Genomic DNA, 21,928 nt, shown 5'->3' with positions numbered 1-21,928 from the left:
AAGTGAGGAAGGAGGGGCATTTTCTAGGAGGATATCAGAGATAATGGGAGGGGCTTGGAGTATCCCAAAAGGCTTGAGGTGCTGCTGTAAGAAGTTTGCCTTTTACTCTGAGTCAGGAAGTCATTGGAGAGATTTAAGCAGATGAGTTGACTCGATCTGGCTTTAACTTGGCTCACTGTGGCTGATGTGTTGAGAACAGAGAAGGAAGCTGAGAGGCTGGTTAGAAGGTGCAGTCATCTAGGCAAGAGGTGAGAGTGACTTGGAACAGGATGGTAGTACTGCAGGTGGTGAGAGGTGGTCGGGTTATGGATATGTTTTGAAGATGGAGTCAGCAGGATTTGCTGATGGATTGGTGTGGGACATAAGAGAAGGAGAGGAGTCAAGGATGACATGATAAGGTTTTTGCCCTGAGCAACTGGAAAGATGGAGTTGGCATTCACTGAAGTGAGGGGGGCTGGGCAAAAAACAGATTTGCTGATTCTGGTGAGCAAGAATGATTGGCTTTGGTTCTGGAAACTGTAAAGTTTGAGATACCTGTTAGATGATGCTTTATGTTATGAGATTGTCTGAAATCACCAGAGCTAATAAGCGCAAGGGCACTCCAAATTCTGGCCAGTAAATTAGGAGTAAAATTCATGAGTGTGGTGAGTGGGAAACCAATTTTTAAAAAGTGTTCATATTCTCATGAGTGGGGTGACCAGGTGAAGAACATGTTTTCAGGAGGGGAATTGATCCACACCCTGGCAAACACTTGAGATGGGTCATGTCAGAGAGACTGAGAGCTGGTCGTTGGAGGTGGCAACGTGGAGGTCACTGATGACCTGACAAGTGTGGTTTTCGGTGGAGTGATGGGAGTGAAAGCTTGTTTACAGCAAGTGCAAGAGTGGACTTTGAGAAAGAAAGTACGGACAACTCTTTTGAGAGTTTCTTGCTATAAAGAGGGGCAGAAAAATGGGGAAATTATTGCCAAGTGATTCAATTTGATTACATAAGTAAACTGACCAAGACCAGAAAAGCATAATTGATTATTGAGATCTATTTTTTTTAATCTTTTGCTTCTGCTGGTAAATTTGAACAGTGGTTGTACTGTTAAAATATGTGGCATTATCACTGAAACACAAGAGTTCGTTGCTTTTCTCTGTTTGATTGCTTGCTCTTGACTCTACTTTTAAGATATTTCTTTTACATGTGCAGTGTATATACATATGTGTGTGTGTTTATAATATAATCGTATAGTCCTGAATGGCGGCATGCTTATGTAAACTAAGATAAAGCTTGTAGGAATTACTTTTAACAATATTCTGAAAAAGAATAGCAAATACAGTTAAGTAGTAAGACTAGTAAAATTAAAATATCTAGCAGCAGCAACAGCAGGAAAGCAACAAACTTTACAGACGTGTTTATGGGATTATGAAACAACTATAGAAATTTTGAGTTATTCTGTTTTGGATATGGACTGTTTAAAACTGAGTAGTTATACTTTTTTGACCTTTTACAAGAACCCTGAATTTTATATATCTTGTAAGACTCTTTAACCGTTGAAAACGATTGTGCAGAATTTATTATTGAGAATTTGTAGATTTAAGACCATTGAAAAGAAATTTTAAAATTTCAGATGTGAGGAAACTTCTGCTTAATTGGATTTTTTTTATTCCCACAGGCCTTGTCTGGTTTTAGACAGATTCATGTTATAGACATGGACACTATAGATGTTTCCAATCTAAATAGGCAATTTTTATTTAGGTAAGTTTTAATATCTTATTTTAAAATTGTGATAATCATTTGAACTTGAGTACACTGCAGTTTAATAATTTTAAAAACCACTGAGAGGATAACACTAATTTTATTAAGAAAATAACTACTCTCCCATCTTAGGTAAAATTTTGCAGCAAAATTTTGGGCATTCTGGTGAAAGAAGTTTTGTAAGCAAATATATGTTTTTGTTGTTTTTTAGGAAATCTACAAAAGGTGTATGTGATTTTGGGGTGATTGTGCCCTGAAGACAATGAGTGCAGCTCTTTTCTTTCTGTTGATTTCATAAGAGAACCATAACTATGTATTAGGCCCTCGTGAGATATAGTGGTGGGGACTTACGAGCCAAGATTTGAGTGGTGACTCTGGGGCAATGAAGTTGTGACAGAGTTTGAACTTTTTATAGAAGGTGAAAGAAAATGGTGAGTTAAGGAGAGGAAACCCAGGAGCAAGTGAAATGGAACAAAGAGGGATAATTACCTTAGGCATACATGACATAGAGAAGGTAATCTAAGAGCAGCTTGTTTGAAGTGACTTTAAAAACTGGAAGTAGGCCTTATATGCAGATATGAGGAAAAGTTCATTAATAAATTTTAGTATGTAGCATTTAGGGGCTTGAATGGCTTAGATAAATGTATCTATTTGTTAATCAAAGAATTATAGATACAGAGAGATAAGGACTTTTTTCTCTCTCTCTGATGCTTATAGAGTACTGACAGAAAGCTCTCAAATAGTTCTAGGTATGCAGGATGAGGTTAGGTTAGCAGAAAAGATAAAATTAAGTTTGTGGAAAATCTTAAAGAGATTGAAGGGTGGGTTAAACTAAGTCAGGTTAATAAAGTATTGTAATTGTGTGAACCCTACATTTAACTTTTAAGGTTTTCATTTGTTTATTTTTTTAAACCTCGAAATTTCTCTTCTCTTGATAGAAAAAGTTTGTGGGCCCTTTCCAGTCTGACAAATTTTTAGTGTATGACTGCTCTAAAAAAGACACCACTGATTGGGAGATTGGGATTGACATATATACACTAATATGTATAAAATGGATACCTAATAAGAACCTGCTGTATAAAAAAATAAAATAAAATAAAATTCAAAAGAAAAAGGAAAAAAAAAGGCACTACCAAATTGATTGGTTATTGATAATAGGCCATGCCCTTTAATTTTGGGCTGAAATAATAATTGAAGATCATAATGACAGTTAACATTTGTGGAGTGCTTAGGATATATTAAGTACTTTCTAAGCTCTTTATCTATAGTACCTCTTTTAATCTCAGAGCAAACCCCAGGGTAGGTACTTGTTTTCCAGGTTAGGTAATTAGGCCACAGTGTCCTGCAAGGATGATGTATATAAAAGGCCATTTTGCTCAAAGTGCAGTTTTTAGGTGGAGCAATCTAATCCCCTAATTCTGGAATGATAAAGTTGCAGCTCCCACAGAAACCATCTAGGAGTTCTTTTATTTGGGATCTATTATGAAAGCACATACAATGCACAACCTAAAAGATTCTTGAAACTCTATTTTATCATCTTTACATACCTAAACAGCTCTGTCCAGAGTAGTTGAATGCAGTACTGAAATCAAGGTGCTTGACTTATGCTAGAGCCTCTTCTATTGCAAGTTAGGACAAAGTCAGAATAAAACTCTCATCAGAAAAAAAAAAACTCTTATCAGAAGTTTTGAGTCAAAAAAGCATACTGCTGTATTAGGAGAAAATTGACCTGGTAAAGCATTTTTTTTTAATTCCAATTTTAAATAAAATATGATTTTATTAGGCACATTGATTTTTTAATATTCATTTATTTTTAAAGTGTTTATTCTGTGCTTAGTAGGAAGGAGTACAAAGAGGTAAGAATATGGTAACTTTCTTCCAGTTGTTCATAGTCTAGTATGGTAGACCTATGTATATAACCAAAAATACGTTGTGAAAAAGTAGTAATGAAGAACTTGTTATGTATACATGAGGGAGTGATTTGTTTCTGTGAGGAGAATGTGGAAATATTAGGAAAGAAAATACCATTTGTACTGAGGTTAGAAGAGAGAATTCCTGTCCTTTCCTGTCTGTAGCTATGGTTATTATCTAGGAGTGACCTTTTGAGGTCTTTTAAGTTTTACCTTCTTGAAAATATTGGTAACGTTTGCAATTTTAGATAATGCCTTTCGAATTATTCCTTCAAAAACATGGTTATGGCTTCTTATGGGGCACAAAAGTTACTACTTAATCAGCACACATGGGAAGATAAGTGAACGTTCTTGCATCCCTAGGACCTCTCGAATTTATTTCAGCCAAGACCTGCATAGTAACACCTTGAAGTTCTGGGGTTTTGGGCAAATACTTGGAAATCTCTGGATCTGGGATAATTTTTTGCATTGGGAAACACAACAGTGAGAAGTGGCTAGGAAACATGCTGTTATTATGCTTTACCTTAAAAAAAAAAGCACTGTTTATATTTTTACTTAAATACTTAATTAGACTTGTCAATACTTGTAAATACTTAATTTGGAATATCAACAAGGGTTGACATTTAGTGTTGAATGACTAATTTTTCATCAGAAATACTTAGGTAAAAATATTCCTCTAAATAGCCTCCAAATAAACTCACCGTGGATATTTTTATGTGTGAAAGTAGATTATATAGATAATCTAGATTTATATCGTGAATGATAATGTAAATATAATTTTTCCTGTAGGCCTAAAGATGTTGGAAGACCTAAGGCTGAAGTTGCTGCAGAATTTCTAAATGACAGAGTTCCTAATTGCAATGTAGTTCCGTATCCTTTTGACAAATAAATTACTTAATACGTAACTTTTTGAAGCTTTTTATTATTATTATTATCATTATACAGGAGATGTTTAACATAGAGAATATAGATAAGCAAAAGGAAAATAAGCAGCAGCAGTAAGCTTATTACTGTGATACCTGCTGGTAACAGTTTAATGTCCTACCAATCTTTTCTTTTTAAGGTTATATAAATTTTATAAATGTAGCCAGTGCCATCATTTATTTTGCCTTATTGCCCTTAATTTCAGTTTCAGTTGCATATCTCCTCTACTAGACTCTGAGTTCGTAGGTTGGATCCCATTAATCTTTTTTTTAAATAACTATTTATTTGATTTTATTATTTATTTTTGGCCGCATTGGGTCTTCGTTGCTGCGCGTGGGCTTTCTCTAGTTGTGAGCAGGGGGCCACTCCTCGCCGTGGTGCGCTGGCTTCTCATTGCGGTGGCCTCTCCCATTGCAGAGCACGGGCTCTAGGCTCGTGGGCTTCAGTAGTTGTGGCTCACGCGCTGTAGAGCACAGGCTCGGCGGTTGTGGCACATGGGCCCAGCTGCTCTGCAGCACGTGGGATCTTCCCGGACCAGGGCTCGAACCTGTGTCCCCTGCATCAGCAGGCGGATTCTTAACCACTGCATCACCAGGGAAGCCCCCCATTAATCTTCGTGTCGCCTTACCATAGGAGGCAAAGTAAAGAGTCAGTATATTATTAGTTAAATGGAAGGTGTGTCAGAGTAAATATATTTTTATAAGAAATATATTTTAAAAAAGGACTGTTCACACTTTGTTGATTCCCATACCTTTAGATCCAGGGAACTTTTAGTATTTTTTTAATTATTATTTTAATTATTTTTTTTTTTGCGGTACGCGGGCCTCTCACAGTTGTGGCCTCTCCCGTCGCGGAGCACAGGCTCCGGACGCGCAGGCTCAGCGGCCATGGCTCACGGGCCCAGCCGCTCTGCGGCATGTGGGATCTTCCCGGAGCGGGGCATGAACCCGTGTTCCCTGCATCGGCCTGCGGACTCTCAACCACTGCGCCACCAGGGAAGCCCGGAACTTTTAGTATTTTATAGAAATTTAGGAAATGGGATTTGTTATGTTGGAAATACCACAGGATACAAAAATCAACATACAAAAATCAATTGTATTTCTCTGTACTAGCAGTGAACACATGGAAAGTGAAATTTAAAATACAGTGCCATCTACAACCACTCAAAAAAAGGAGAAATACTTAGGTGTAAACTTAACAAAATAAGTATGGGTCTTGTATGCTGAATACTGCAAAATGCTAATGAAAGAAATCAAAGGAGATCTAAATAATGGAAAGATACTCTGTGTTCAGGAATTGGATGCTTCAGCATACTAAAGATGTCACTTCTCCCCAGATTTGTATACAAGTTTAACATAATTTCTATCAAAATTCCTGCAATTTTTTTTGTTTCTCCAGATGGAATTATTCTAAAATTCATAGAGAAGGGCTAAGGAACACCTAAGATAATACTGAGAAAGAATAAAGTCGGAGGAATCACTAGCCAATTTCAAGAGTTATTATATAACTACAGTAATCAAGAGTGTGTAGTATTGCCAGAGAGATTGGCACAGATCAACGGAACAGAATAGAGAAACCAGAAATAGCCATGTGCTAATATGGCCGATTTATACTCCACAAAGGTGCAAAAACAATTCACTGGAGGAAGGATAATCTCTTCACTAAATTCTGGTGGCAAAAAAATGAATCTCAAACATCAAAATTACAAAAATAAAATGGATCATAGATTTAAGTATAAAATGTAAAACTGCAGAACTTTGGAAGATAATGTAGGAGAAAAATCTTTGGGACGTAGGGCTTGATGAAGAGTCCTTAGACCACATTAAAACATGATCCATAAAAGAAAAAAAGTGGTAAATTGAACGTCATCAAAATTAAGAACTTTTACTCTGTGAAGGATCTTGTTAAGAGGATGAACAGATAAACTACACACTGGGAAATACTTAGGAAGTAGTTATCTGACGAAGGACTCATCAAGAATATATAAAGAACTTTCATAACTCAAAAGTAAAAAATAAACAGTGCAAATAGAAAATGGACAAAAAATATGAAGAGATATTTTGCTAAAAAAGATAACAAAAAGCACATGAAATATGTTCAGTATCACTGGCTATAAGAAATCCAAATTATGATCACAATGAGATATTACTACACACCTATTAGGGTAGCTGAAATGAAAAATAATAATAAATGCTGGCAAAGATACAGAAAAACTGGATTACTTGTACATTGCAGGTGGGAAATATAAAATGGTATAGCCGTCTGGAAAGTAGTTTGGCTATTTCTTAAAAATTTGAATATGTACTTTACATACGACTCAACACTTTCATTCCTGGGCATTTACCCTAGAGAAATGAGTACTATGTCTACATAAAAACTTGTTCTCAGATGTTCATAGCAGCTATATTTGCAGTAGCCAAAAACTGGTAACAACCCAAACAGCTGTCAGTAGGTGAATTGTTAAACTGTGGTACAGTTAATACCGTATATACAATACACAATTATTGTACTCAGTACAATAATACTGAGCAGTAAAAGAACTAACTAATGAAATACAGCTTGGTTGGATATCAAGAGCATTATGCTGAATGAAAAATGCCAATCTTAAAACACCATATATTGTGTGTTTACATTTTTATAGCCTTCTTCAAATGACAAAATTATGGAGATGGAGAACAAATTAGTGATTGCCAGAGATTAGGCGTGGTGGAAGGGATAGGTGTGACTATAAAGGGGTAGCAGGACGGAGATATTTTTGGTGATGGTATAGTTGTTTATCTTAATTGTGGTGGCTACACATATCTACATGTGTTTAAATGACAACTTTACACACACGTTGTACCTGTGTTACATTTGTGGTTTTGATATTGTACTATAGTTATATACGATGTAACTGTTGGGGGAAACCAGGTGAAAGAAATATGGGACACCTGTGTACTATCTTTGCAAAAATAAAAAGTTTAAAACACAAATTCAGGTCCATATAGGGAGAAAGAGGGGGGTAAAAAAAAGTGTGCACACTCTTTGTCTACCCCCATTATTAAGATCTGGGAAACTTTGGGTATTTTGTAGAAATCCAGGAGGTGGGATTTCTTGGTCTGGCTCCTGCGTCTCCAATTTTTGTTCTTCCAGTGTTTGCTCTGGTTCTCTTTTGACCTTTTCTAGCTGTTCTAGCTGCAGCTTATGCCTCTTGTTTGCCTGGCATTCAAAAGGAATAGAGGTCTGAGTGGGTGAAGGCTAGAATTGAATGTATTTTTTATAACTTTATTTGTAGGCCAGAATAAAAAAATCTAGGGCAAACATATGTATTGTCCCTCTTTTCTCCATTTTGCTTTCTAAAATATGTAATGCATGATTTGTTTTAGGGGAGTGTAATTTATATGTTACTAAACAAATTTGCTTCATTTGAAAAATTAAAAAAATTTTTTTAGCATATATATGCTGTTCAGATGTTAACTACTGTGATTCACACCCACAGCCAATTTTGAATGGGGTTCCCTTGGCACCCTCCAGGCTGGGGAAGCCTGCAGATATGGTGTGGGTTGGGTAAAAAGAGAGTCTTGGAAAACTGAGTTAAATGAGGAAGAAAATTCATCTCTCCCCCTCTCCAAGGGAAAAAAACCAATAACAAATCATTAGCACCTGAAAAAGCTATTGGAAACGTGTTTTCTAAAAATTAGCTTTGCAGTAACTTTTTTTTTAATTGACCATATCTGACATACAACACTGTATAAACTTAAGGTGTACAATGTGTTAATTTGTGCAGTAAATTAACTTCTAAAATCCCCTTTCTAAATGGGAACTATAATGTGCCTGTTCCCTTCACTAAACAAATGTTTATTGCCTCTCTGCTTGGTGCTGGTGGTTGAAGGTACACATTCTGTTTTCCCAGGGCTTATGGTTTTATATAAGAACTGAAGCAGAGCAGAAAGTGTAACAGAGACACAGTTATAATGATATGGAGGTTTGGAGATGAGAGAAACTACTCTATGTGGTTACGGCAGAGTAGTGTTTAGAAAAAAGGCTTTTCATGGGGTGGGATTGTGTTCATTTTGTCAGATTCCTTGAATTCCCCTGCTTTGAACACTGATGACTTATGTCTTGTTTTAAATATACATTTATAATTTGATCCTTATGGAATTGTTGAATTCATTTTGCAAGTTAAAAATTTAGCAGCTTAAGTTCCTTTACTTATGTTCAGACATTTCAACAAGATTCAGGATTTTAACGACACTTTCTATCGACGTAAGTTTTCCACTTGAAATTAAATTCTCACTAAATTCTTATTATTTTTTAGTTGCTGTCTGTTTGAAGATTGCTAGCTATTTGAAGCCTGTTTCTTTATTTGCTTTCATTTCTTGGTGTTGGCTTTTCAGGAATGTTGTTGACTGAAAAGAGAATGGCACTGTTTTAATTCTTAGTTGGCACCATTAGGTGCATTTTTATCTGCTCTCTTGAGTAAGGATTACTCAAGGAGTAGAAGCTGTGTGTGTTTGTTTTATAATGAAAAATGGTTTTTTGTTTGTTTCTTAGAAATTGTGACTTATTTCGTGCAGCAGCATTTTAAAAAACTTAACTTGCATTTTTTTTCTCGTAGAATTTCATATAATTGTATGTGGACTGGATTCTGTCATAGCCAGAAGATGGATAAATGGCATGCTGGTAAAGACTTAGTGTTTTTACAGTTCTCTGAAGTTCTTCCTGCTGCTCTTAACGTACTAAAAATGAGACTTTTGTGTCATATTTTTGAAAAATCAGAGTTTATTCAATTTTCAGTAATAGGTGTAGTTCACTGTTTATTGCCAGTCATTAATTTTCAGGTGAGGATGTAAATTGCTACTAATGTAATCCCTTGGTTTGTTATATTATTACTCAATAATGTGATTGATTTACAGAATTACTAGATAGCATTTCCCTTTTTTTGAATTCTTATCCCCCTCTCCTTATAAGCCCTTCAAATAATTTTCCTAGATATCTCTTCTAAATTATGAAGATGGTGTATTAGATCCAAGCTCCATTGTCCCTTTGATAGATGGGGGGACAGAAGGTTTTAAAGGAAATGCCCGGGTGATTCTGCCTGGAATGACTGCTTGTGTTGAATGCACACTGGAACTGTACCCACCACAGGTAATCACAAAAGCACCCACATCTGTTTTATAGTATCTTGGGGTAGAATAAGGATTGAATTATTAAGACTAGTCAATATTTAGGATTCTTTAAAAAATTTATTTATTTTTAGCTGCATTTGGTCTTTGTTGCTGCGTGTGGGCTTTCTCTAGTTGTCCTGAGTGGGGGCTACACTCTTCGTGCGGTGCACGGGCTTCTCAGTGTGGTGGCTTCTCTTGTTGAGGAGCACGGGCTCTAGGTGCGCAGGCTTCAGTAGTTGTGGCACGTGGGCTCAGTAGTTGTGGCTCGTGGGCTCTAGAGCACAGGCTCAGTAGTTGCGGCGCACGGGCTTAGTTGCTCTGCGGCACTTGGGATCTTCCCAGACCAGGGCTCGAACCCGTGTCCTCTGCATTGGAAGGTGGATTCTTAACCACTGTGCCACCAGGGAAGCCCTAAGATTTTTAATTAGGGGTCCACGGTGCCACCAGGGAAGCCCTAGGATTTTTAATTAGGGATAACCATATTTTAAAAATCATGCTAAGAAGAAAGATGATAAAATATGAAATTTTGCTCTGAGGAAAGATATAATATAGACTGAATATCATCATTTTGATACTGTTCTCATAACTCATTTGTATTATTTTTTTATTTGGAGAGTAGAGATCAAGAGATCAATTACAAAGTTATATGTTGGGATAGAGCTGTAATCTATTTTCTTTGGTCTTTGCCTGTATTGTTTCAGGGAGATAAAGATACCAGGGATAAGAATGATATTTCTAAAGATGGGGCTCTTTAATTTACATACCCACTTTAAAAGGCATTTAGAATTTTGATTTATAAATATAAATAACTTTATTAGTATCTACTTGGAATTGATTTAACTGTGAATTTATTTTTATTTTGACTAATTTTATATCTTCAGATATGAGTATTAGGTAAACATAATAGAGTACTCATATTTGAGAATTTATTCAGCCCTTCCTTCCCATGTTCTAACAAAGCTTAAATTTATATACTTTGTAAATATAGGGCAAACCTATTTTTTTAGGCAGATCAACTTAAGTGAAGTGACTCAGATCCTCTGTGTTAGTTTCAGAAGCATTCTTAATGATATAAAATGTTTTCTTTCTGTAAGGCTAGGATGGCTAGGATGAATTATAAGAAAGTGTTACAAACTAGATCATAACTAGAAGTTACATTTTAAAGTAATTTCTTGTTTAAAATCCACTAAAAAAGGCAAACTGTGGTTTTAGGTTAATTTTCCTATGTGCACCATTGCATCGATGCCCAGGCTACCAGAACACTGTATTGAATATGTAAGGATATTGCAGTGGCCTAAGGAGCAGCCTTTTGGAGGTAATAAACCTAATTTCATAATCTAGAATTACATAAAATGTTTGTCTATATTATTTATTTGGATAATTATATTAAAAATAAGTTGATTTATGTTTACATGTTTCTGTCTTCCCTTCCTTTTTTTCTCCTCTGACAGAAGGGGTTCCATTAGATGGCGATGATCCTGATCATATTCAGTGGATTTTCCAAAAATCCCTGGAGAGAGCATCACAATATAACATTAGGGGTATTACGTATAGACTCACTCAAGGTAAGTTAGTGAATGGTCGTATATTATGATCTTAGGATGATCCCTTTTTCAGGAGGTGGGATGCCTTGGGGGAAATAATTGATGTGATTTCAGATAGTACTATCCATTTGGGATTCAGTAAAGGTGCCCCAAATTTGGTAGGAGGGAACTGAGTTTACTAGAATCCATACTACTTCTTAACTGGAAGGAATTTAATAAAATTATTGAATCTTATTTACTTAGGGTTGGAAGAGGCCCTAAGTCGTCCAGGTCGAGCCATTTATTCACTTCATCTTTTGCTGAAGAGCAATTTATCCCTTCCTGGGGCAGTCTATTTCACATTTGGACAGTGTTGTTAAGACAATTCTTCTGTACATTGAGCAGAAATCTCCATCTCTAGTGTGGTCTGAGTATTGTCCCAGGGTATGCCACATATACATTTAATTCTCTTTTAAGTAATAGCCCTTAACGTATTGAACCCTCCAAATCATTATCACTCCCATCAACCTTCCTAGTTCCTTTAACCCTTTGACAAGTTTCATGACTCAAGTTCCCATCATGTTTTTTTCTAACCATATTTTAGTCATCCATACTTCTCTTAACTATCCAGGTGAGAATGCAGTGCTCTAGGATGGGTCGTATGATAAACTTCTGATCATTGATGCAATCTTAGAGGAGAGCAGACTTTTTTAGTTTTTGTTGTTGTTTACATTGATGCGCTACTTTTGATTCTTTCAGGTTACTGCCTGTTAAAAGCTGGAAGTTTTCTCCACATATACAATTGCTAAGCCACATCTCCCTATTACAGATTTGGCAGTTATGGGGGGTGGTAGTTTTTTCTTTTATACTCAAGTATAGGTCCTTATAAGTTTATTCTTAAATTCAACTGGCTTTTCTCTCTTTATATATGTATATTCTTTTATGCCTTCCAACTTGTGTATTTTTAGCTTCATATCACTTGTTGTTTTGATAATCATATCCTTTATCTCTTTTCCAAATAATTAATTAAAAATTTTAACAAGACTAAACTAGCTGAGAACAGACATCTGAATCATACTTCTGGTCAGGCCCTTTTAGATTTATCTCCTTCTGTTGATCATAGCTTCTTGAGTACCTCACGTTTCTTTGTCTTGTTCACAAGGATGTCATGAAAGGCCTTTCCAGATGCTCTCCAGAAGCCTATCCTCCACATTTCCTTGGGTTGCAAAGCTAGTCACAGTAACTAAGTCCTGTGACTTAGTTTACTCTACAGAATTGCTCTTTCCCCAGGTCATTGCATGGCTGGGTCTTTCTCATGGTTTAGATTTCAGCCCACATTATCACCTCCCCAAGGAGGTCTTCCCTGACCATCCAGTCTAATGGACTCCTCCATCACTGTAAGAGCAGATAATTTTTTTTTTACTGCTCCTCTGTTCAACACCTAGAACAGTGTCTGGCATATAGTGTACATTTATTTGCTAATGGTTTGAATTAAAAAATGAATTCTCTTTGTCCTGATCAGGAACTATATAAACTCATTTCAATATGTAGTCTCAATTATCCTTCCATACCTTTTAGCAAGGCTTGGCGTGTACTTCTCAGCCTGAGGATGGAGGGCCTTGACAGGGAGTACAGAAGCCAAATTGGAAGTGAAGTCCAGATTTTTTGAAAAGGGGTGGGGGACAGGGGCGTATCTTTATCATTTTCACATTGCTTTTATTGGACAGCGTCTCTTCAACTCCTCCCTGTTTGTGACTACCTGTTCCTCCTTCTAGTATGTCCTGCTCTATGTGTTTCACTGGAGAGCTTCCAGTAATCATGAGGTTAGCTCCTCCCTATTTCTTCTTTCAGAATTAACTTTTTAAAACAGCTTTCCAAACTTAACTGCCTTCCTTTCGCGCCTTCTTAGATATTTCCCTTTTTTTGAAGTTTTTAAAACCTGCCTACACCTGAAGTCTTGGGAACACATCTTTCAGGGCTGTCTCACACTCTAAGATAATATGGCTACTTTTCTCTGAATTTTTGCTTTTCTAAAATGAACAGTACAAATATAGTTACAGAATGTTTATTTTGTACTTAAAAAAATGGTTTAAGGTGGGGCTTTGTTCATTCCTAATTTGTGGATACTGATATGAAAAAAGTGGGGTAGAAATAGAGAACTACGTTTAATATTTTGTGTAGTCCATATTGTAGAGTGAAACAAAATGATTAGGCACAGTTTTTGTTTGTTTTAAATTTTTGTGAATAGAACAGCTAAAACTATTAGATGAGGAAAAATTAGGTAACTGTTATTCTCCTACTTTATTTTACTCAAAGCTTACTGAGTATAGTATAGTATATTGTATCGGTTAAAGTTATGCACTTTAGGGCAGAGCTGGGTTCATATACCACCCCTATCACTTACGAGGTGTATAGCTGTGGATGTTGTTAATTTCTCTCAACCTCATTTTCCTTATTTTAAAAATCAGAGTGATAAGACTAACATGATGTTATGAAAATTCCGTAATATTTTATTTAATCTTCATACTGCTCCTGGAACAAAATAAACACTCTAATTTTTAGCAGTTATTAATATATTATTGTCTCATCTTTATATGAAACAGTGTGAAGAATTTACTATTCTTTCCTCCTGTAACTTGCTTAAGATTCTGAACGTGACAGAAAATAATGTGAATGTGAAAGAAGGTTGTTTCATTGTTAAGCTTAAGTCTATTTTCTGACCTGAAAGCCCGAAAAATCAAGTTATGGAAAATGATATTAAATCATTATATTGTCTAATTTAAGATACCTACTTTTTAAAAGAAATGACCACATTTTAATCAGTATATTTTTTCAGGGGTAGTAAAACGAATCATTCCTGCAGTAGCTTCCACAAATGCAGTCATTGCAGGTGAGGAAAAATGGCCACTACTTAATTTTGTTTTCTTTCCTTCAGGTTTTGATTCAATACCTAAATTGATATTTCTTCAGCTACTTGATCTCAGAAAACTGGTGTTCTGGGAATTTGATTATCTTCTTGGGTGGATGGTGGTATAATCAAGCTGCCCCCAAAACCACAAAACAAGCTATTGGACCCTTTATATATTTTTCTTACATTATATCATAGATAAAGTGCTCTGTAATAAGGGGACATTTTAGTGCCATTTCTTTGTAATCAGTGTAACAGGCTGCACAGTAATCTGAAGAAGAGGGAGAAAAACATGAGGTGGTACTCTATCATTTGGAGTATATAAAACAAATATAAAATGTTACTTTCTCAGTTTTTACAAATAAGAGTGTTTATGTATGTATTTTTCTATCTACTTACTTTGTAATCAATAACCTTGTAAATTTATCTGTACTGATTTATAACTGACTTTTTAAAAACTTCTAATTTTAAATGTCTAATTTTCATTGAGTTAAAGCACCTTTATTTTCTCTCCACTGTAGCTGTGTGTGCCACTGAGGTTTTTAAAATAGCCACAAGGTAATGGATTTCATTTTTAATATATTTGTAAATCTGTGTTTTGATCTGGCTCAATTACATAAGAATGAACATTTTTTCATTACAGTGCATATATTCCCCTTAATAATTACTTGGTATTCAATGATGTAGATGGACTGTACACGTACACATTTGAAGCAGAGAGAAAGGTTAGTAATAGTATACTAATGAAAACTTTTTTTTTTTTTTTTTTTTTGCGATACGCGGGCCTCTCACTGTTGTGGCCTCTCCTGTTGCGGAGCACAGGCTCCGGACGTGCAGGCTCAGTGGCCATGGCTCACGGGCATAGCCGCTTCACGGCATGTGGGATCTTCCCGGACTGGGGCACAAACCCGTGTCCCCTGCATCGGCAGGCGGACTCTCAACCACTGCGCCGCCAGGGAAGCCCGTGAAAACTTTTTTGATCATGCATATTTTTATTTTTATTTATTTATTTATTATTTTAAAAAATTTATTTATCTTTGGCTGTGTTGGGTCTTCACTGCTGTGCGCGGGCCTTCTCTAGTTGCCACAAGCGGGAGGTACTCTTCGTTGCGGTGTGTGGGCCTCTCATTGCGCTGGCTTCTCTTGTTGCAGAGCACAGGTTCTAGGCACGTGGGCTTCAGTAGTTGTGGCGCGTGGGCTCAGTAGTTGTGGCTCACGGGCTCTAGAGCACACGCTCAGTAGTTGTGGCGCACGGGCTTAGTTGCTCCGCTCCGTGACATGTGAGACTTCCCGGACGAGGGCTCAAAACCATGTCCCCTGCATTGGCAGGCGGGTTCTTAACCACTGTGCCACCAGGGAAGTCCCTGATTTTTAAATATTAATTACTGGCTGGAAATGTGAATGAAATTGCCCACACCCTTTCTAAGTATTTTCTAACTTCCAGAACCCTACTTACTGATATATCTTTTGTAATACTGTATCCTGAGATAAATACTGTATAGCAAAATAATTTAGGAAAAATGGCCCTTTAGGAAAAGCAGGTTTTAAAACATAAAAATTTGTTCATAGGGAATATGCATGATTATTAAAACAACTTGATTTTCGTTTCCTCATTATAAAGAGACTGTTATTGGTACATGTGCCACTGTGATTTGTGTGTTATTTTATATCTAGGAAAACTGCCCAGCTTGTAGCCAGCTTCCTCAAAACATTCAGTTTTCTCCATCAGCTAAACTGCAGGAGGTTTTGGATTATCTAACCAATAGTGCTTCTCTGTAAGTGTTCAAGACTTATGTTGTAGAAGAATTTTTGTGACTTTAAAGCTTTAAAAACTAGGATTGTTTTTTAAAAAGTGATCTTTGACTTTGTTTTCCTTATAATTTAGGCAGATGAAATCTCCAGCTATCACAGCCACATTAGAGGGAAAAAATAGAACACTTTACTTACAGGTGAGCAGTGTTCAGTTTTTATTTTTTTCCACAAAATTATATTAAAAGTTTAATTTCACTTAATGTGCTTTACATTATTGTTTTCTAGTCAGTAACCTCTATTGAAGAACGAACAAGGCCAAATCTCTCCAAGACATTGAAAGGTATTTTAAATGAGTATATTTACTAATACTAATCAATTTCTTCTTTTTCTTTTCCAGTAAAAGTAATAAATGCCTCTTCTAGATTTACTTTTAATGCTTTTAAATGGTGCTACCATCCTACTTATATCTTTAGCAACATTAATAGAGTTTATTGCTCTTTTAGTAGAATATTAAAAAATCTCTAGGAAATCACATATAATACTACCTTGATTAAATAAAGAGAACTGGATTTTGATCTTTATCTAGCCCAGGATTCTTTATAGTTTGTATATGTGTGTATTACCTATTTTGTTGAGTTTTTTTGCTTCGGTTAATTGTATATTTTTTCTTTTAGAATTGGGACTCGTTGATGGGCAAGAACTGGCAGTTGCTGATGTCACTACACCACAGACTGTACTGTTCAAACTTCATTTTACTTCTTAAGGAAAGGAAATCTGCACATAATAGAAAACTCATGAAAATATTATACTTCTTGGATGCTAAGAAATTTAATAGATGTCATTTTTAGCATTAGTGTTGCTGGAATTTGATTTTTTTTTTTTATAATGAGCCACTGTTTTTTAACTTTGTAACTTTCCCTTGAAGACAGAATTTCGGGGTTGGTGCTTGTCAGCATTTTCATTAGTAATATGGAAAATGGTGCCTGGAGAGAGAGACTATGAGCAAATGTATTGCTTCTTTTAGAGGAGGAGGCAAACGCCCTCTTGTATATGAATTTTGTTATGGTCAAAGAATGCATTCTTCAGTTTTCATTTGAGCACCCACATATACAAAATATGTCCCTTTTAAAAAATAAGAAAATTAAGTTTTAAATAACATTAAATACTACAGCCTGACGTCTAGAGCATATTGAACATAGCCTACTTCTTGCTTGATCTAATATTCACTTAATTGTGGCTGTCCAAATGAATACTATTGCAAAAGTTATCTTGTCCGTAATAATTTGTAAATGGTGTTATAGCTGAATACCTGTGCATGGAAATGGGAAGTATTTTCGTGTGTTTACTTGCAGTGCCATAGAGGCCAGTATGCCCAACATTAAAGCCAAGACATGGATGTTAAAAGAGTTTAATGTTTAAACAGTTATCACTGATGCTTTCACACTATTTATTAATAAAATCATATATTGTCTTTTTCTCACTGAAATTTTTTAAAGTATATTAAGGATAGTAAGTAGTTCTGTAGTAAGGTAGAAATAATTTTTAAATATGTAGCAGATTTACTAATAGGAAAATTTTATGGTACTTGAATTAATATTTTAGCCACAATAAGTATCTACTGATTTAATTTTCTCTAACATAATAAGGTAATGAAATGGAATGAATCTATTTTTATATTAACGCCTCTTAAAATGCTTTTTTCCCCCTCCTAAAGGACTAAGGCTTAAAACAAAATTAAGCATAAATACTGAAAATGAGTTTTAGTATCTTAGTGTGGGAACATGTCGTACATGTTCTCTGTTTTTGACTTGGATGGCAGTTTTCTATTTAAAAGCTTTATGATTACATGTCAGTGGGTTAAATTTTCATTTATTTTTATTTCTAGCTCTATATTGACAAATAATTTTTCATTATAAAATCATATGGCATAAATGTATATGCTTTCCTTAAAAGTTACAGATTCAGTTTACAGGTGCTATATACAGGTGCTACAATAATTCTCAAAGTAGCCTTGTGAGAAGGTGATAATATCTTCATCTGAGAGCTGAATAGTTTTAGAAAGTTTAGGTCATTTACCTCAAGCTGTCCAATTAGAAGTCTTGGAACAGGGAGGGATTCCAAGCCTAACCTGACCTCCTCTTCAGGCTACTTAGCTAAGCTGTTTGAAATTACCTGAGTTACTTAGTACTACTGTGTACATTATTAAATTGTAAACGTTTCAATATGCAAATTTTTGCAGAAGTTAGATAAAATCATCAGTAGATCATAACTTCTCAAGGGCAGAGTTTAAATCTGACTAAAAATAATTCCTTTATGGCATGGTTCCTTGCAGTGTGGTAAAATACTTAAGTGTAGGGGAAACAGGTGAGGTAAATAACCACATTATGAAGAGTGTATTTAGAATAGTGGGATCTGTGACATATTGAAGTGAAAATTATTAGTCAAAAGTGGCAACTGCTGCAGCTGACTGTTGCATGTTGGTGTACATATTTTTCAAAATCAGCTGGATGTCTGGATTTTTCTGTGAAATCTAGCTTTTAAATGTTGGTAGAATTTTAATATTATGGGGGCCAAACCAAACAGCTGCTGACTAGATTAGGAAGGCCACCAATTTGATTTGTTTGAAGAGCACATGCAAAAAAGTTGTATTTTAAATAATATGCACAGTACATATTAAGAGTAATAGTTTTAATGCTTCCCAGGTTTGTTTTGACTGAGGCCAACAGTGGACCTGTATCTTAAAGGGGAGATTGTGCCCTTGTTCTGATTTCTCGTTACTTATTGTGGAAGACGGCTTTTTACTTGCTTGCATCAGATGGGCTGGATCAGGTCCTTTCATACGATGCCCGGTAGTTTTAGACAGACCCAAACCCAGAGTTCCTTCCTAAGGCCAAGTTGACACAGAACTGATTAACAGAGGAGAGGCTAAGTAAGAGAAACGCAAGACCCAAACTTCCCTGTTCAATTATTGCTGGCAAGGCTCTAGCTCTTAATACAAGAGCTATTTTCCAGGAAGGAACTCATTTCAGCACTCGCATATTCCTTCCGGAGGAATCAGCCCCTGCTGATATAGCCACAGAATTCCTCCCAGGGCTGACAATCGCCGCACTACGTCTGGAATCAGTTTCGATAGGAACCGTTCCGCGTTCCTCCATAACTACGGGCAATCCTGGACCCCAGGAAGTGACGTCAACGTTCTTCGGTTCTTCCGTCTACCGGCGGAACTTTGGGCTCCGGGGCTTGCCGGTTGTGTACGTGGAAGCAGCCAGCGCCTGCGCAGTCTGAGCCTTTCGTCTTATCTGTGAGGAAAGCGCTGAGGGTAACGTCTCCGGCTCGGGGGAGACCTGCGGGGTCATGGCTCCCCGCTGACAGGGCCCGCCGAGTGGAGAAGGGGGCGAGGCTCTCCGTGGACCCTCCGCCGGGTCCGCGGCAGTCGACTTGTCCCTCGGTCTTACAGTTCGGTGCTGCCGGCGCCGCCGCCGCCGCCGCCGCTGGCGGCTGAGGAGGGGATATGAGCTGGTTCAACGCCTCCCAGCTCTCCAGCTTCGCCAAGCAGGCCCTGTCTCAGGCCCAGAAGTCCATCGACAGGGTCCTGGACATCCAGGAAGAGGAGCCGAGCGCCTGGGCCGAGACCATTCCGTACGGAGAGCCGGGTAAGGGCGCGAGCGGCGGCATCACTGCGCTCCCGCGGGCTTCTTTTCCGAGACCGGCAGGTGAAGCGGCGAGGGTGGGGGAGTGGGGGCTCCCGCCTCGCTGAGCGACGGACTTAATGATCAAGTCCTGGTCCCCAGCCCGGCCCCAAACCCTGCTCTGGCCTCTCAGTTGGTCTTTGCTCTAGTCCCGAGGGAGAACCCAGCCCTGGGTCCTTCCTTGCCCGTGGCCCCAGGTGGGGGCTGACGGGGACTTGATTCGGTGGTCGTGGCCCCGCGCCCTCCCTGCACGTCGGCCGCATCACAGGCCCTCGAACCCGGGCCGGCTGCGCGCTCGGGACGCTGTCCGAGCCCAGTATCGGAATCAGTCCGCGGGGACGGGAAGAACAGTCGCGAACACTTAGCGGGTGCTGCGCGCCTCCTGGGCTCTGTATGGCCGTCTCTCCTGAAACAGCTCCTCGAGTTCTGGCGCTGCCCTCCGTGGTGCAGAGACGGCGCGGCCCGTTCCTCTGGGCCACTCCGCCCGCGGGAGGGTCGGGGGGGGGGCGCGGCCCGCGATTTCGGGTCGCATCGCGGTCTAGCCTCCAATCGTCTCGTCTTTCTTTCTCAAGACTCCCTGGGCTTCACTTTTCAGGGATCTTCAGCTGCTTTTAGCTCTAAGTCTAAGCAACAGTTTCTCCTTTTTGGTGTGTGGGGTGCAGATTGGCCCGACTTTGGGGTTGTGAACCTCTGGGAGAAAGAATAAGTTATTCCTGACTACTCCTTTCTGGTTTCTTTTCCTCATTTTACGTCTTTGAGAAGTCAGGACCTAAATTTGAGGTGCATCGTTTTAAGATATTTTGGCTCATGTGTTTATGTCACCATCCTGTTACTTTTTCCAAGATGTTATAGGATCTTGGTGGAAGGAACTCCACTTCCTTTTTTCAGGCTACCCCACGTTTTGAATGTCTTAACTGTAAAAGAGACAGAATATAAGTTGTAAATGTAAGGATACTCCTTTTATGAAATCCGGGGCTGGAATCCTGCTCTATAATTCTTTTTTTTTTTTTAAATAAGTTATCCAGAATAGACTTAGGTTTTAGTGAAATGCCATAAATGTTGACTGATCACCTATGTTTTACGTCGCCGTCACTCAGAGATGACCAGTCTTCATAATGGAGTGATTTAAGTGGATATCACATAACCCTGCGATTTATATAAAACTTTCTCCAACAGGCAAATTTGACTTCTGTCATTCGTTGCCATGACAATAATTAATGAGCAGATTTTATTTTGCTTGTTCCTTTGTGTCTTATTTTGTTTTTCTCCCTTTTTCCACCGTTCTGATATACTGAACAAATGGATGTAAAACTGTATCCCCAAGCTAAAATTGCCTAGTTATCTCCGAAGTCATATTAAAGGATACAATTTAGTGTTGGGCTTGTTAGCTTTTAGGAGCTTTTAGGTACTTGTGCTCTGCCCACCAGCTTTTAAGTGTTTGGGGTTTGTGATGATTCTGCTCAGCCACTTTTGAATTTAGAAATGGAAGAAATTTTTTTAAAGAAATGCTTTAAGTATTTTAGCAAATATGCCATTTTTTGTTTATCATCGGGTTTTTCAGTAACATATTATTTGTATGACTGATAGAATTACCTTTTTTGCTCAGAAGATGGTTATTTTCTCCCTAGTGTTTAAAAAAAAAAATTCTAGTGTAAACTGCTATCTTTGTCAAAAAGCAATAATTTTTAAAAAATGTGCATTTTTGAAATTCATATGACCTTCTATAATTGCTAACATAATTTGGAATTTAGCGAGAGAACAAAACTTTCTCAGAGTAGGTTTGGAGAGTGGGACTTGGAGAATGGGCTTGTCATTAAGTGGATGAAAATGAATTTGCCCTTTAGAAGTTACTGTTCCCATCAGTTTACTTTGATCTTTGAAAAAGGACATTTGTCACCAGTATTTTGGGTTCAGTTTTTGAGGGTTGCCATCTGTCTAGCTGATAACTATGTTTTATCATTGATATTACAAGAATAAAATTAATATGGAACTAATTGTATAGAAGGTAGATTCTATTTGCCATGACTACACATGACCTGTAAGTGAAGATACTGCCCGTTATTATGAGATGCATCATATGTATCTTGGACTTAGCATTGGTTATTAACACATACCATTTCTTTATTAATTTGTTGTAGGAGGGAATAACATACTTGCTTCTGGTAGGCCAGCTTCAATCTAGTCTTTCAGCTTTGCTCCTAGGTCCTCCTGGCAGATGCACACCAGTTTTCCTTTTTAAGGCCCAAAGTTAAACGATGAACTAATTAATTACGTAGTAAGCAAGGACTTCAACATGTCCAAATTACGGGTTGTATTCTGTAGGGTTTTAAAA

General features: G+C 37.4%; 2 protein-coding genes across 7 annotated transcripts in view; both read left to right on the top strand.

Annotated features, from left to right (window-relative positions):
- Positions 1-17,378, top strand: part of UBA3 (ubiquitin like modifier activating enzyme 3) — a 28,044-nt gene extending 10,666 nt beyond the window's left edge. For 4 of the 5 annotated variants that reach the window (XM_067755156.1, XM_067755157.1, XM_067755155.1 and 1 more), the window contains 14 exons: positions 1,661-1,743; positions 4,443-4,523; positions 8,779-8,822; positions 9,175-9,239; positions 9,549-9,704; positions 10,937-11,039; positions 11,176-11,289; positions 14,084-14,137; positions 14,677-14,713; positions 14,799-14,880; positions 15,830-15,930; positions 16,041-16,104; positions 16,193-16,247; positions 16,582-17,378. In XM_067755156.1, the coding sequence (XP_067611257.1) occupies positions 1,661-1,743; positions 4,443-4,523; positions 8,779-8,822; positions 9,175-9,239; positions 9,549-9,704; positions 10,937-11,039; positions 11,176-11,289; positions 14,084-14,137; positions 14,677-14,713; positions 14,799-14,880; positions 15,830-15,930; positions 16,041-16,104; positions 16,193-16,247; positions 16,582-16,670 (1,128 nt within the window). In that variant the 3' untranslated portion in view covers positions 16,671-17,378. The remainder of the gene's footprint in view (positions 1-1,660; positions 1,744-4,442; positions 4,524-8,778; positions 8,823-9,174; positions 9,240-9,548; positions 9,705-10,936; positions 11,040-11,175; positions 11,290-14,083; positions 14,138-14,676; positions 14,714-14,798; positions 14,881-15,829; positions 15,931-16,040; positions 16,105-16,192; positions 16,248-16,581) is intronic. The other variant, XM_067755158.1, reaches the window with a different exon arrangement.
- A 1,758-nt stretch (positions 17,379-19,136) lies between these two features.
- The window catches only part of TMF1 (TATA element modulatory factor 1), a 29,468-nt gene continuing 26,676 nt past the window's right edge, over positions 19,137-21,928 (top strand). Inside the window, exon 1 of one of the 2 annotated variants that reach the window (XM_067755148.1) lies at positions 19,137-19,560. In XM_067755148.1, the coding sequence (XP_067611249.1) occupies positions 19,419-19,560 (142 nt within the window). In that variant the 5' untranslated portion in view covers positions 19,137-19,418. The remainder of the gene's footprint in view (positions 19,561-21,928) is intronic. The other variant, XM_067755147.1, reaches the window with a different exon arrangement.

Source organism: Pseudorca crassidens, chromosome 10 (assembly GCF_039906515.1).
Source record: "Pseudorca crassidens isolate mPseCra1 chromosome 10, mPseCra1.hap1, whole genome shotgun sequence".
In the NCBI taxonomy this organism is placed as follows: Eukaryota; Metazoa; Chordata; class Mammalia; order Artiodactyla; family Delphinidae; genus Pseudorca; species Pseudorca crassidens.
The sequence above is the reverse complement of the archived record's forward strand: the minus strand, read 5'-3'. Positions and strand labels throughout refer to the sequence as shown.